General features: G+C 47.1%; 6 protein-coding genes across 6 annotated transcripts; 3 read left to right on the forward strand and 3 right to left on the reverse strand.

The window, feature by feature from the left end:
* Nucleotides 1-246: 246 nt before the first annotated feature.
* Nucleotides 247-2321, reverse strand: I302_106923 (uncharacterized protein; the record flags this gene model as incomplete). Its single annotated transcript, XM_019192424.1, has 13 exons — nt 247-266; nt 329-389; nt 447-493; nt 553-617; nt 675-715; nt 779-997; nt 1080-1175; nt 1229-1327; nt 1392-1428; nt 1482-1594; nt 1672-1803; nt 1893-1967; nt 2040-2321. 13 exons carry the CDS (start codon nt 2319-2321, stop codon nt 247-249), a joined length of 1287 nt encoding a protein of 428 aa, XP_019045421.1.
* Nucleotides 2322-2874: 553 nt separating this feature from the next.
* Nucleotides 2875-5023, forward strand: I302_106924 (acetate kinase; the record flags this gene model as incomplete). The annotated part of the gene is made up of 8 exons (XM_019192423.1): nt 2875-3094; nt 3179-3269; nt 3339-3438; nt 3493-3579; nt 3650-3724; nt 3798-3948; nt 4042-4192; nt 4594-5023. The coding sequence occupies 8 exons, from the start codon at nt 2875-2877 to the stop codon at nt 5021-5023; spliced, it is 1305 nt and encodes a 434-aa protein (XP_019045420.1).
* Nucleotides 5024-6435: 1412 nt separating this feature from the next.
* Nucleotides 6436-9051, forward strand: I302_106925 (uncharacterized protein; the record flags this gene model as incomplete). Its single annotated transcript, XM_019192422.1, has 8 exons — nt 6436-6824; nt 7173-7536; nt 7602-7682; nt 7750-7760; nt 7837-7924; nt 7989-8467; nt 8565-8714; nt 8799-9051. 8 exons carry the CDS (start codon nt 6436-6438, stop codon nt 9049-9051), a joined length of 1815 nt encoding a protein of 604 aa, XP_019045419.1.
* Nucleotides 9052-9423: 372 nt separating this feature from the next.
* I302_106926 (uncharacterized protein) lies at nt 9424-10925 on the reverse strand (the record flags this gene model as incomplete). Its single annotated transcript, XM_019192421.1, has 4 exons — nt 9424-9711; nt 9764-10134; nt 10202-10629; nt 10744-10925. 4 exons carry the CDS (start codon nt 10923-10925, stop codon nt 9424-9426), a joined length of 1269 nt encoding a protein of 422 aa, XP_019045418.1.
* A 392-nt stretch (nt 10926-11317) lies between these two features.
* On the forward strand, nt 11318-12290 carry I302_106927 (uncharacterized protein; the record flags this gene model as incomplete). The annotated part of the gene is made up of 5 exons (XM_065870357.1): nt 11318-11372; nt 11479-11597; nt 11688-11807; nt 11951-12185; nt 12271-12290. The coding sequence occupies 5 exons, from the start codon at nt 11318-11320 to the stop codon at nt 12288-12290; spliced, it is 549 nt and encodes a 182-aa protein (XP_065726429.1).
* A 457-nt stretch (nt 12291-12747) lies between these two features.
* On the reverse strand, nt 12748-15098 carry I302_106928 (uncharacterized protein; the record flags this gene model as incomplete). The annotated part of the gene is made up of 5 exons (XM_065870358.1): nt 12748-12870; nt 12966-13017; nt 13075-13752; nt 13919-14654; nt 14729-15098. 5 exons carry the CDS (start codon nt 15096-15098, stop codon nt 12748-12750), a joined length of 1959 nt encoding a protein of 652 aa, XP_065726430.1.
* Between the last annotated feature and the right edge of the window lie 246 nt (nt 15099-15344).

The following is a 15344-nucleotide window of genomic DNA, read 5'->3' on the forward strand; positions in this document are numbered from 1 at the left end:
TTCCCAATACGCAACAGGTACAACAGGTACGATTCCAGGTTTCATCGTCCCGCAGCTGCCCATGCAGTCATTCGATGTAACACCTTCGACTCAAATGTACATCCACTTGGAGCGCCATGGGTTCAAACGAGTAAAAACATACATGCATAATCTTACGTGTCATATCTACAAACTTGGTATATTCTCTTACCTTACTTGGCTTAACTCAAAACGCGTACAACGAATAGGGGCGATCCCATGATCTGATCAAGTTTGATATTGCTTACCTGTAACACTCAGTCACATCAGTACGTGCGATCAAGGTTCATACCCCATCATGACCACTTACGCAAGAACTTGGCGATGGTTTCAAGTTGGATGTTGCTGGTTCCTTCGTAGATCGCTCCGATCTGGAAAGTCCTGAAATCAGCTGACACAACATTTGAGCAAGCAACTGACCAACTGACCTTTGAGTCTCGCCAATACTTCTCAAGACCGACTTCTCTTGTGAAACCTATCCGGTAGACCGTCAGCTATCACATCCTTGTAGTCGGTATGTACCTGCAAGCTCACCTTGACCACCTGTCCATTCGATAGCATTACCGGCTGCCTTTTGAGCGATCACTGATGCGAAGTACCTAAAAAGGAGTTGATAAGCTCGATCTCGAGTGGTAGCTGACAGGGCGTGAGCTTACTTGGCCATGGCAGCTTCTTTGGTGAAAGGTCGACCTTCCTCCTGTCAACGATTTGCATGACAATCAGCGCATGTCTCAGACAGTAGCCAATGACATCGACCCACCTTCAATCTCGCTGCGTTATAGGTCAACAACCTAGCAGCTTCAATCTCAGTAGCGACATCTGCAAATTGGAATCCCATTCCCTGGAACTCTCCAACAGGTTTACCGAATTGCTTTCGTTGATAAGCGTAGGTGAGGGACTTGTCGAAAGCTCCTTGGGCGAGTCCAATCATTTGGGCGGCAATCCCAATTCGACCTTCATTGAGGATTTCAATGGCGATCTGGGCAATGAGTGTTAGCGGGGCCCAAGCTCATCTGTACTGAGAAGGGTTCTCGGTCAACATTTCCCGCCGGATGACTCACCTTGTAACCTTTGCCTATCTCTCCAACGATGTTCTCCTTTGGAATCTTGACGTCATCAAAGTTCAACAGGCAGGTCGAAGAAGCTTTGATACCAAGCTACAACAAACATGAGCTATAATCAGAGAAATGTACTGAGATACTTAACTCACTTTCTTCTCCTTCTTGGCAATCTCAACGCCCATATCCTTGCTCATGACGAAACAGGTGATACCTTTGTATCCCTTGGAAGGGTCGACGTTGGCGAATACCTATTGATAAAGGGTAATCAGTTGGGATATCATATCGATGTCAGTGCAATCTAGGGTAGCTTACAAGGAAAGTGTCGGCCTCAGCCGAGTTGGAGATCCACCTGTACATTGAAGTCATCAGCTATTTCACCTCCGAGTTTGACAGCTAGCTTACATCTTGCTTCCATTGAGTGTGTAGAAGTCACCGCTCTTGTCGAGTTTAGCGGTGGTTTGCAGGGCAAATGCGTCTGATCCTGAAGCAGGTTCGGACAGACAGAATGAACCGACCTGTTCCCCATTATCAGTATCAACTACATTGTCCCCTTGTACGTTGGACGTATGAGTGATGAGCAAAGTCAACCTACCTTCTTGGTGGCAAGATCGGGTAACCACTTCTCTTGAATCTCCTTCGATCCGTATAATCGCAGTACGGTGTTGACGAGGGTGTTGTGGACGTCACAGAGGACCGCCACGGAGGGATCGACTCGAGCGAGTTCCTAGTGATGCGACGGAGTGATTCAGCCACAACATATCATTCAGAACGTGATAAGCGATGGAGATGAGTCTGTATTATGGCAATACTGACCTCAACAGCAATGATGGCACTAGTGAAACTACATTCCGATCCCCCCATATCCGCACTGGTCTCAATACCCATCAACTACCATGTAGAACAAACATAAGCTATTGTCCAACTTGACACTATTCGTAGGGTAGGAAAAAGTGAGCTTACACCATTATCGAACAACCCCTGAATGACCTCTGGATCCATCTTCTCCTCTTCGTCCATCTTCAATACCTTTGGGCCAATCACATCTTCAGCGAACCTTCGTACAGTCTCTCGGAGCATGTTCTCTTCTTCTGTAAAGTTCCATAATGACAGGGGAGTATCTATGGCTGGTCTGGTGATTTCCTGAACCTGTAATCTGGGTGGGGTGGTTGATATAGCTCGTACAGCGTGGGAAGGGGGGAGTCGAGCTCGTAAGAGGGGAGATCGGAGGGTACGGGTCAACATGATGATTGTGCGTTGAACTGTATGATTAATCAATCTGGGTCAGGAATGAAGAAGGATGAAAGACGTGTTTCGATCTGTCTCTGTGGGTTATATAGTGGTGATCACAGTGCAAAAGCTAGTCACGTTGCACACTGTATTGTATTGTTCATGTGGACGAAACAACACACACTAACACAGCACCAGGTGAAAGAGTGGACGATTGACCGGCAAAAACATATCAACTGATAACCGGGTAGATTCTTTATTCATTTGCCCCCCTTTGCTGGGCCTACCCCACACTGCTCCCACGTGCGTGACGTCAATATCAACCTCCTACCCCGCATTACACTTTCCACATTCCCACGATTTAGAGTAACGACGAATGTCCATGCGAAGGTGTCCGATGAAGACTGAGATTATCTATTCACTCCGATCAAACTACTCCGCAGCCTTGCTAAACAAAAGATATAAGAAGAACCTTGATCGCTGCCTCCGAGTGGTCACTGCAGTAACGAAACACTAACAGACCCCCAATATATATATATATACTAAAAGACACAAAATACAAAATACAATGGCCTCGTACCTTCTAGCGATAAATTGCGGATCATCATCCATCAAAGGTAAACTATTCGGTATACCCAAATCCACTTCGGAACCACTAGACTCGCAAGCTTCATTGGAGGTAGTGAATATAGGCTCGAAAGATGAGAAAGTAAAGATTAAAATCACATGGGAAGGGGATAGGGGAGAAAATCTTACGGAGGAAGGTAAGAGTGGGGATGAGGTTGATTGTGGGTTATACTACTTTCTTTATTATCTTCTCCATGGAGCTTAGGAAGTCATGGGCTGATAGCAGGTCATGTATGTCTGATCAGACGAATCTCTCATCCCCTTCTTATTGGACCACCTTACTTCATCCGCTGTCAACCTCAAGAAAGAAGATATCAAATACGTCACTCACAGGATGTAAGTATCAGCTAGCTTTGTCAAACGAAATTCCACGATGATTTCAGCTGATAGGCAGTCTGTCTACAGTGTCCACGGTGGAGCCCATACGAAAGGAATCATAGTGACCAAAGAACATGAAGAAGCTTTGGAAGAGATGGACAAGTTATCCGAATTTGCTCCTCTTCACGTGAGCTTCTTATAGCTCACTATAAGGTATCTTAGCTGATTTGAGATATCGTAGAACCACCACGCAGTCGTAGCCGTACGATCATGTCTCAACGCCTTGCCTCAGCACACATCTTTGATGGTATTTGATACACTCTTCCACGTACGTGTCAGCTCCGTGCTGTCAAAAGACCCTTCGAGGAGCCTTCGAGGAAGCTGATTTTGCTACTTAGGCATCAATCCCTGAAGAAGTATATACCTACGCACTTCCACCACCAGATAGAGAGCTCGCAATGCCTTTGAGGAAGGTGAGTATTCATATGGTGTCAGCTGAATGTTGACCGATCCTCCGAGTAAGCTGATCATTGCGATACTTGACAGTACGGTTTCCACGGTTTGTCATACGCTTCTATCCTGCAATCTATGTCCCAGCATCTGAACAAGGAAGCAAAGGATATCAACTTGGTAGTGGCTCATCTGGGTAGTGGGGCTTCCGCTTGTTGCATCAGGAATGGAGAATCTGTCGACACCAGTAAGTTTCGGTATACAGTTTGTTTTCTTTGCCTAAGGCTATTCTCGAAGTCCCCAAGAAATATGCTTATGTCTATTCTTTTCTTCACCGTAGCGATGGGTCTCACACCGCTCGAAGGCCTTATTGGAGGAACGAGATCAGGTACTATCGATCCGACAGCTATCTTCCATCTGACGGCGAACCCTGCTGAAGGAGTGGATTTCAAGGATTACACCGTGTCGAAAGCTGAGATATTGCTGAATAAGTGAGTTTACATACCCGCTTTCGTTTCGTTTCTAGCCTCTTCCCTCTTACTTCGTGTCTTCTTCCCCTTCTCCCCCTTCTCCCCCTTCTCCCCCTTCTCCCCCTTCTCCCCCTTCTCCCCCTTCTCCCCCTTCTGCCTCTTCTCCCTCTTCTGCCTCTTCTGCCTCTTCTCCCTCTTCTCCCTCTTCTCCCTCTTCTCCCTCTTCTCCCTCTTCTCCCTCTTCTCCCTCTTCTCGCCCTTCTCGCCTTCCTTATCTCCGATTCCTCGCCTTCCTTCAATCTTCCCCGTTCCCCCTTTCGCCTGTCCTCCCTCCTTCCGCATCTCCTTCTTCCTGCAACCCCCTCTTCAGTCCCCTCCCACCCCCTCGTAGCATTTCAGACTAACGGGCCTTTCTCTCCCAGAAAATCCGGTCTCTCCGCCCTTGCAGGCACAACCAACTTCGGCACCATCATCTCCCGTCTCTCGTACACCTCGGGCTGTACCAAAGAAGAGCACGACCGAGCCGTCCTAGCCTACAAAGTCTACCTCGACAGACTGATGAATTACATCTCGCAATACCTGTTCAAGCTCCTTTCGACAGTCGGTATAGAAAACATCGATGGTATAGTATTTTCGGGGGGGATAGGCGAGAAGGGCTCGAAATTGCGGGAAGACGTTTTAGAGAGATTGCAATGGCTTGGAGTGGAGGTGGATAAAGAAAGGAATGATGGGAAAAATACGGGGAGGGTTACGGAGATCACGACGAGAGAGAGCAAGATTAGGGGGTGGGTGGTGGAGACGGATGAGGAGGGGTGGAGTGCGAAATTGGCGAGAGACGAGTTTGGGTTTTAGGATTTAGGATTTAGGATTGAGGATTGAGGATTGAGGATTGAGTGTGCTCTTAGCAATCATGGTTTTCTTGGAGGCGGTAGACACGAAGGGACATTTTGTACGGATCATATGAATATAGATGCGAATGCGAATTTGAATGCGAATGTAAATGACTGCAAAATGAACGTATTCTGTTATATGTTCGTTCCATCATCTTATGTGGTTTGAATCCATGACTAGGTAGATAGATACATACACCTTACGAATCAATCAAGCCGAAAACAAAAAAAAAACCAAGCTTCAAGTTAAGAGGCAACCGTTTTGAACAGCCTGACCGAGATCTCTGCTAGCTCCGACGCTAATCAGAACCAAGCGTCGTACAGATCGGTCAAAGCTCTTTCAAACCAAACAACCCCTTTTTGGAAGTCATCAAGTGGAGAGTGGGATTTGAACCCACGACAAATAGATAGATGCTCGACGATAAAGTCGAATTGCAATCTATGATTCTACGCCTGAAATACCCCCACTGGGTTTATGTCTCGCTCAAAGGTTGATGCTATATATAGTGTTTGGGCTAGTCGTCATTTTACATTGCGTATCATCTTTGACAAGTCCTCAATCAGAATTGATTGCCTCTTGATATGATCCGATGCAAGGTATTCATTCAATGAATGGTACATGGTATGTAAATACATGGAAGCTATGGGTTTGTCTACCAAATCAATTGCCCCCAAGCTTATCCGACGATGCACGGGAATATCCCTGTCTGTCTGCCTTGTCTCGAAAGATTGAAGGAGATGCCCCATCTGCATACATACCTTTGGATACTGCTGGTCCAGTCTGCCTTCGCCTTGATGTGCAAGGATGACCACCGTACGTTCATGGTCTTTCGTCTCTTGGTTGTGCTTGTACGGAAACAATATGGGATATGGACACATACAGATCATCTCCCCGTCACTGGTCATGGACTTGCGGTCATGTCCGCCGGTTTTACCGGGTAGCCGATGTTCGAGTGCTAAACTTTAAATTGTTCGAGAAAATGGGATTTTTGGTTGCGGTCAGCTGACAAGTGTTTGATTTTCTTCGGTATTTGAATTGGATCATCTTCATATCTACGCTACTGCAATTGCCTCCAGTCAGGCAAGGACATTGGCTCCGAGATACCCGGAAAGTGAGGCGAGAATCGACATCATCATACCACAACTTACCATATATATACCCCTTGCTCCCCTCTGATTTAACCCCTGCTCTTCGTCATAATGAGACCTCCATCAATCTCCTCTCTACTACACTGTACCCCTTCATCCTTCGCATCATCTTCAAAACTCACACTCCCCTCATTTAGCATATCAAGGCAATACCAATCATCCTACACTCCACCACTACCAATAGGATACACCTACTACCCAAACCACAACGACACGCCCTTCAACATGTCCCCTTCTTCCACCTCCCCCTCCCCTCAGCCCCGCCCCGACCAGATCTATACTTCCACTATCCCCGCACCGCATCTACCAAGAATGTCAGTCTACCACTACCTCTTCCCCTTCAAGAAGTACAAATCGAAACACCGCACACGATTCCTGTACTACCCCGACCCGAACCTTGAGAAACCCTCTTTCATCGATGGACTCACCGGCCGATTCGTCACTCGTGCTCAGGTGGAGGAGCAATCCAAGATGTTAGCTACGGGGTTGAAGATCAAGGGGATCGAGAGGACGGAAGTGGGATGTGTTTTTGGGATGAATAGTTTGGAGTGGATTAATGCTTGTTTTGGAGTGCAGGCGTTGGGTGCGGTGGTTAGTCCGGCTAATTATGCTTAGTGAGTTGGTTCGATTTGATGGTCTTTCACTTGAAATTGGTATTTAAGGAGGGAGAGAGAGAGGGGAAGGGGGTGAGAGGAGTAGGGAGGGAGGAAAAGAGAGTAGGGGGGGGGAGAGGAGAAGAGGGGTAGAGGGACAGGGGGAAGGAGCAGACAGAGGGATGAGTCAAGGGGAACTCGAGAGAATGCACACAGATCGGCATTGAGACATGACAAAAGGCTGGACACGCGAGTACGCTTGGCTTTCACAGAACGAAATCGTTCTTGAGATGGACGAATAATCGAGAAGGGCAGAGCGAAATCGTTATCTACATCGAACCCCGAGCTAATATTGGGTCGTCTTCATAGCACTCCCGACGAGCTCCTCCATCAATTACGCGACTCGACCTCATCCTTCGCATTCGTCCAACCGGCTCTACTACCCACTTTCCTTAAAGCGCTGGAACTCGATCCCAAATACAGTATCCCAGATAATAGGATTTTCTTGCTCTGCACGAAAGCTGAGAAAGAGCAACTGAAAGAGAAAGGTTCAGACGCTGAGAAAGGATGGATGGAGAGATTCCAATGTTCAGAGGAATTATGGGAGAAATCAGGTACACCCAAGCGATTCCAGGATGGGATGGAGGAGAGAACGGCTTATTTATGCTATTCGAGTGGAACTACTGGGAGAGGGAAGGGTGTGGAGACGAGTCATCATAATGTGACGAGTCAGGTGAGACCGAGACCATCTCGTCAAGATGTATTGGCATTATAGCTGATTATGATGCATTGATATAGGTACAAGCTCTTAATTGCTCTTATGAACCTATCAAGTACAAGGATGTTATTCTGGCTATGTTACCTTTCAGTCATATCTATGTGAGTACAATGTGAACCGGACCAGATCTTATATGGATTTCGCTGATCAACCATTTTGATTTTGCAGGGATTGACAGTGTGAGTACTCAGCCGCAGGTTCAGAAATCTTCGTCTTTGGACGAGATCCATTCAGCTGACGATCACGCTCCAATAGTACGCTGCATCAACCTCTCACCGTTAATGGTACCGTAGTCGTTTTACCCCGATTCGACGAGATCGCTTTTCTTAAGGCCGTTGAACGGGTAAGTATTAGCGATGCCCCATCTTGATTACGCATCGAGCTGACAAGTCCATGACTTCCAACAGTTCAAGGTAACCTGGGCATTGGTTGTCCCACCAATGTTGATAGCCCTACTGAACTCAAGCAACGTATCCAAATACGACATCTCCACCATCCGAGGCTTCATGTCAGGTGCTGCGCCCCTCTCGTCCGACCTTATCCAAGCGTTCGAAGCCAAATTCCCACATATCAAGATGACCCAGGGATATGGTCTAACAGAAACAACCCCCGTATCTAACGTGATGAACCTCAAGGAGGCCCAAGAGAAAGGACGGAACGGGAAGATCGGAAGGATCATACCTACATACCAGGCACGGCTGGTCGATCAGGAGACAGGGAGAGATGTGGAGCCGTCCAAGGGCGAGCGAGGGGAGTTGTGGTTGAGAGGACCGAGCGTTATGAAGGGTTATTGGAGGAATGAGCAGGCCACGAGGGAAGTGTTCGCGGAGGGGGGGTGGTTCAAGACGGGTGATGTGGCTATGATGGATAAAGAGGGATATTTCTCGTGGGTCGACGATCTCTCGGAAACATAAACCTGAAATCAAGGGGTCAGTATTTGAGATTGGGCAGCAAGCTGATGATTCGTTTGAATCGGATTATAGCATTGTCGACAGAGTCAAAGAACTGATCAAATATAAAGGATTCCAAGTCCCTCCAGCAGAGTTGGAAGCTCTCTTGATCACTCATCCGGATATTGCGGATGTTGGTGTGATAGGTATTCACTCGAAAGAGCAGGCCACGGAATTACCAAGGTATGTGATGTGACGTGCGAGATCGCCCATCTACCAATATCTCAATGGGTATCCAGCCTTGACTAATACCTGGTGGGTGTACAGAGCATACATCGTACCCAAATCTGGTCTCTCGGCTTCTTTCACCACCCCTCAATCCAAAATGGAATTCACAAACAAAGTACAAGAGTGGGTGGCTGGGAAAGTAGCGAATCATAAAAGGTTGAGAGGTGGGGTGGTACTAGTGGATGTTATTCCCAAATCACCTAGTGGGAAGATATTGAGGAAGGATCTTAGGGCTAGAGCAGTGAGGGAGGAGGAAGAGAGGGTGAAAGAGGGGAGGGTGGCAAAGTTGTAGTAGTGTTTTCTCTACTTTATCCAGCGGGCAGGGGCGGACATTGTGAATTAGGGGAGATAGGTATTTAGGAATACGTACATGAATATGAATATGAATTGTTGTATCTCGTAAATAATTCAAGAATGTATTGGACAAGTCGTCTTTTCAAGTGAATCTGACATTGTTTCACGAGCATCGATGTACCCGATGATTCCGTAGTACGATATACTGTACGTTTGCATGAGTATATCGTCCACATACGTACGAGTATCATACAACAGATGTTATTCAATGCTCTACGCCTCTATCAAATCTTCCTTTGAGCGATATACGATACTCCCCCATGGCAACAGCAAAGCCATTATCATATCCATATCCATATCCATATCCACACTAACTACTCCTCCGAGGGTACCACCACACCCCCCCATCCCTTTCTTTGACGACCCTCACAAACTTCTGTACGAGCTTATCCCTAGATTTGATATCCCCATCTCGTGTCAATCCTTTAAGGAAGGGTATGATCTCTTCAGGTCTCCATTTAGGTCGCGTGAGGAATAGGTCGGAGAATCGTTCGGAGGGTTGGAGGGGGAGGGAGGATATTGGGAAGTGCGTTATTAGTGAAGTTGAGGATGACAGGGATGAGGATGTAAGGGGGGCTGGGGATATTAGATATTCTCCCTTTGATGTCAAGGTGTTAGCGTTCAGCCATTTAACAGCGCTCCGCACTCACCTCCAACAGCTTCACATCCACTTGATCCCTCCATTCCTCCCCCACCTCGACCTTCCAATCCTCCTCGAATTCATCCAACTTCCTATCTTTCACACCTATCAACAGACCATTGCCTACCTCCCTAATGATCCGCTTGGTATCAGCTTTCCAGACCTCGCCTTCAACGTCTGCTTGACTTATCTCCCCAAACAACTTCAACACTTCTGCTGAAACTGACTCATCCACCTCGTGATCATCCTCTAATGCATTAATTACAGCTCTACTTGGCGCCGTATTGGGATTGGAGGGATCGATAGAATGGATAGTCAATAAGGATAATACGATCGATAAGAGCTCTTTCAGCTCTTTAGGGGGAAGTAACAGCATTTTACCTAAGCAATCAATGTAAGCTCATGATCTCAAATGACGGAATGTCTCTCTCAGTTAGAGCTTACATACCCTCTACCTCGACTACGTTCCTCTCTCTCAAACCTCGCTCCAACTCCTCCTCACTACATTGAATCACACTGCCCAATTGCTCCTTCGTCCATCTCTTCACTCTTCTCTCCTTCTCCTTCTCCCCCCTCTTCCTCTTACCCAGACTATTCGAATTGACACCCCTCCAAGCTGATTCACGCAGGACTGTGCGGATTCGTTCCAAGTGGGGGGAGATGGCAACGCACTCGAGGATCTCATGGCATGTATCTCGGATTTGTAATATCGGTCTCGCCTCGTCTCCTGTTCCTGCTGAGATTGAAGCAGAGGAAGAGGGAAAGGGGTTGCGGCACACTAATATGGAGTTGGATATTCCGACAGTACGCAATTGGAATGTCGAGTTGGGTGTGCACAGCACTGCGTCGTCGGATGGTTTACCTTTGATTGTAAGACTATTATATGTGAAAGAAACTATCAGCTCGCATGTCGGTGAGGGATTCTCTGACGATGAAGCTGATTGGCTAGAAAGGGTTTTGGGGGCAGCGATCAGAGAGCTGGTCACTTACGGAAATACGCCGTCACTGTTCCCGTTGGTGCTTTTGCCTTGATCGATAGCTTTGATTATTTCCGGGGGGAGCTCGAGGAGTTGATAGCTCTCTTCTGGGTTTTCTTCGAGGGATGTAGAAGAAGAGGAATGGGAGTATCGGAGAATGACTGAATTGTGCGGGAGGTTGGATCCTACTGGCATGATGGTGGAGTATCAGTCAAACTAGGCAGTTGACTTGTGGTGAGAGGAGAAGAAAGAGAAGGGCAAGAGAATGGACAGGTCTGAAAAATCAAAAGTGTTCGAGTACGCGTCCAGACTGGAAGTCATGTTCGCACTGACCGCGTTTCGGTGACTGACACGTGGTTATCACCCGGAATTATTACGTAACTCGTTCCCTGGTCGTTATGACGAGGTTGAAGCATGTTCACCGTGCGGCAACAGAGCATCAATATATAAACGCATCTATCAACCTGGTTGCATGCTAAGTACACATCAATATCCTATACTCGACATTTCCTATCACATCGCAACTCCCTCTTCAAGCATCTTGTCACTTGTCTGTCCTTTGCTCAACACCTCGAGTCCGACACAAGATGTCTATCAACTCGGTCCATCTGACTCTGGGTCATAATTTGCCTCTCCAACATGGCAAGTGCACTCTCTCCATCTTCATCATGCAATGACATTCTCTACGGTCACCTCAGTGCTCCAAATAGTAGGTAAATCATCGAATGACTCTGACCGGTGTATACAGGCGAAGACGTCCTCACCGCTGGCCACACAGCAGAGGTCGAGCTCAAAGTCCCAGCTACGATCCAAGGACCGAAGCGAAGCGAAACTGCCAAGGGGAGGATCTGGGTGACTGATCATAGGGTGGGTGGATGACGTTCAGCATTCTGTTTATTAATTGTCGCTTTGTAGCCATGTATGCTGATACCACCCTATGGAACGTACAATCTACAGGTCCTCTTCGTAGCTGATACTCTGGACCAGCCGGGACCCTCATCAGCTGGAAGTAATGCACCCCCGAATCCACCGGGGTACGATGCTCCTCCTGTGTTAAGTTCTGTTGAAATTCCTTACGTGAGTGAAATCTTCTCTACAGTACCTCTCCACCTCACGACTATAAACAAATACCTAAATCTCAATATACCATTCCATCTCAGTGCAAATCCTGCATAGCACAAGAGATCAAAGCACAGCTAACAACCCACACCACCATCCAGGTATCCCTCCGAACAGCAACATACAACCTCCCAACCTTCTCCGCCAACCACCTCCTCCTGACTTTCGTCCCGTCCGGCACTTCACTCCCTAATCCAGGTATCGGCCAGTTCATCGAGCTGAAAATTTGGGTAGGGGAGGGGGCAGGACACGCAGTGTGGAAGAGGATAGAGGGGGAACGAAGTAGGGTGGAAGAGCGATCGAGGGGGAGGGGGCAGGAGGAAGAAGAGGGTTTACGTGAGTTGTCGTCTGTCAATATTCGTAACTCATTCGTTCAGTGATAGATGTCTTTCGTGATACTGACTATATATTGGTTTGGTAGCCGCCTATGCACCTGCGTGAGAGTCTGTGGAAGGTGGGGCCATCCGGACATATTGTCCATTCTCTTATGCTTTGATGCGCGGCTTGTAACTTATGCTCTTTCAAGTTATGTTGTTTATACGATTCCTATACGATTCATTACGATTTGCCTTGCTGATACTATGAATTGCCCATGCTCATGTCCAGTACTAGCAGTCAGCAGCTTAGGGAAATGCAGATACATGAAGCAATTTGTTTCATTTCGTTTCGTTATAGCATCACCATCGCAAAGTCGTAAATCGTTAAATTACAATACTCAGGATACAGACAAACTCATCATAAATCATCAACAACAACTCACAAGCTCATCAACTCATAAATGGGGAAATATAAATAATCAGCAAGTATACAGCATCAAGTGTCATTATCGTCAAATTTCAACGCAATCATCAAAAGTAATGATCATGAGCAGACCCCCGGTCCTTCGTCTCAGCACCGATCAAAGTCTCATATAGATATTATGCAGCACCAGCGGTCCATCCACGCCCCAAACGTCCTGACGGACTTCTTGAATACATTTCAGGAATTCTGAAGAGGACTTTACGGTAATCCAATGATCCACCTAAAGCACGGAAAGCAGCCTTTCAGCTCAAATACCTCCAGTATGGTCGGAGTGGCAAGCTACTAAGCAGAAGCAGGGATAGACCCGGTACTCACAATGTAATCTAATACCTCGGGATGTAGTTCATCGTAAGGGTAAGTCGCGAATCTATTTGCGACGCATTTCAGGTCAGCTCTATCTTCACCGATGGAACGAAAGACTCACGCAAGGGGTACACAATACTCCCCGTCCAAGCTCTCTAACAGATGCTCTTTGGCCAATCCTCTTAATGTGTCCAGCCGATATTTATCCGCTGCTATGTATATCTCCAGTGCGTTTGCAGGAGGTGGAACAGGCGTGGGATGAGGGTGAGGATCAGGATCAGGCTGATGTGATGGTGTGATTATCGGCTGATCAACGGGTTTTCGAGGCATGTTAGCGAACTTTGAGTATCGGGCTTTTTTCCCAAGCTCAGGAGATCGATCTATAGTTCTAGATGGGGATGATTGCTGATCTTTGGGATTGACTCTTGAAGTGGAGGGACGAGGTGGTGGATTGACTTCAGATGTGGATATTCTTTTTGTAGGAGTAGGAGCTGGACACGGGATCGGTCGAGTGCGATTGGAGGATACAGTGGGTCTCGTCGTGGGATTATTTGATGAAGCGGACTCGTTCCTTATACCAGAGCCTGTACGCTCAGTGTCGTTGCGAGTTCGCGTGATAGGCATAGGTTCGCTCCTCCTACTTCTGCATGTACTCGTACTCTCACTTGAAACTGATTTGGCAGTCCTATCCTCAAGATCATCGTATTCCTCAAGTTCGGAAGATAGATCATACCACTCCCATTTTCCTTTACTGAATCGGCTGTGAAGAGGTGAAGACGTAGTAGAGTAAGAGAGGAGCCTGCGTATACGTTCAGAGTCGAGTGAACGCGTCGAGATGGCATCGCGGACATTAAGGTCATGTGAGAAGGTGAGCGAGTTGGTGTATAGAAATTTATCCATACCGCGATCTCACCAGTCAGTTTGAGTATAATAGCTCGGATATGGTGATTAGTAAACAGACATACCTTATCACCCAAAATAGCGTTTTAAACTCAATATCATCCACCACGATCTTCCTCTTCTGCTGCTTTTCATTCTCACTCTCCTTGAACCCCGAATTGAAGAGATCCTTGAGATACTCTGACTTCGCCTGTAAGACCTCCAGATGGGCGAATATGGTTCTCTTCCTTGATTTAACGATGGATCGAAGCGTACTCGCCGTATCGTCTGGATTGCTCAGACTCTGTACTTGTTGATCTGGAGTTGCAATTTCGTCACCGTCGTGTAAGGGTATGATAGCATGTTGCAAACACCCCAATACGACATCGCCCGTCCTCGTATCCAGTAAATTACCCAATGCTTCCAATGTGCTCGACAGGACTTGATCAGGTACCCTGAATGGCTGGGGGATGTCTGATCTGGGTCCTACCCTCACACAAAGATTGAATCCATCATCTCGATGTATCTCCTCGTGTTCGAGCAAGGTAGATAATAATGGTAGATTGACGGAACAATATTCTTCTTCCACTGTATATTCGAATCCTGTGGATGTTGACCATATATACCTCGTTCCGACTAGTCTGTGTCCTACATTGGGATATAGGGGGGTTATACCTACAAAGATGCCCACGGGGAAAGAGGGGTGGGCGGACAGATGGGTGTATAAGTTTGGAGAAGTTATGTATAATGAGAGGGGTCGAGGTTCCTTCGAAGTGTTGGAGGTGTTCGTAGATTCATGGTCAATGACTTCTCGTGCGACGTCTGACCCCCATGTCATACGTGGTCAGTTGATCCGTCTTTGCCTGAGGATCATTTACAAATGGATGCAGGCTTACCCAGACCAATCCTGAAGCCATCATTGGTAGTTGTCCAATCCTTACTTAATTCATCCAAGTTATTATGAGTATCATCAAACTGATCATTCTCGACATATTCTGATAGACCTTTCACCCCTGTAATGGGAGTATGGAATGTCTCGGGATCCCACCATTCTCTGTTGGCTGAATTTGTCTGTGAGCTGGCCAAAGTAGGAAGTTGATTATTCGAGCTTGATCTATTGTGATAGTTGGTAATGCTTGGTATGAAGTGATCGTTCCTCCTATGTGCTTGGTGAGCTCGAGAGGGAGTGGATGTCCTGGTTGATGAGTATGACGTCGAGGTCAATGAGCGGGTGAGGAATGGCGAGGGGTGATTGGGAGCTGACATCTTGGTTCGAGGTCACCCTCACCACTACTTCAACCTACATGTGCTGAGTTGCAGTGCTGCGATAACAGCTTCCCTACTCTTCATCGATTTGCTCCTTACACACCTATGTCTGAGACTTGCTACCGTCGTGAGTAAATGCGAAATGTCCTATGATGACATCCAAATAAATACGAGTAGCCATGGCGAACTACCAGGTTGCTATATTTGCTTATCCGATAACCGGGCTCATGGTCACTCAACAAGGCA

This window comes from Kwoniella bestiolae, chromosome 5 (genome assembly GCF_000512585.2).
Source record: "Kwoniella bestiolae CBS 10118 chromosome 5, complete sequence".
NCBI lineage: Eukaryota > Fungi > Basidiomycota > Tremellomycetes > Tremellales > Cryptococcaceae > Kwoniella > Kwoniella bestiolae.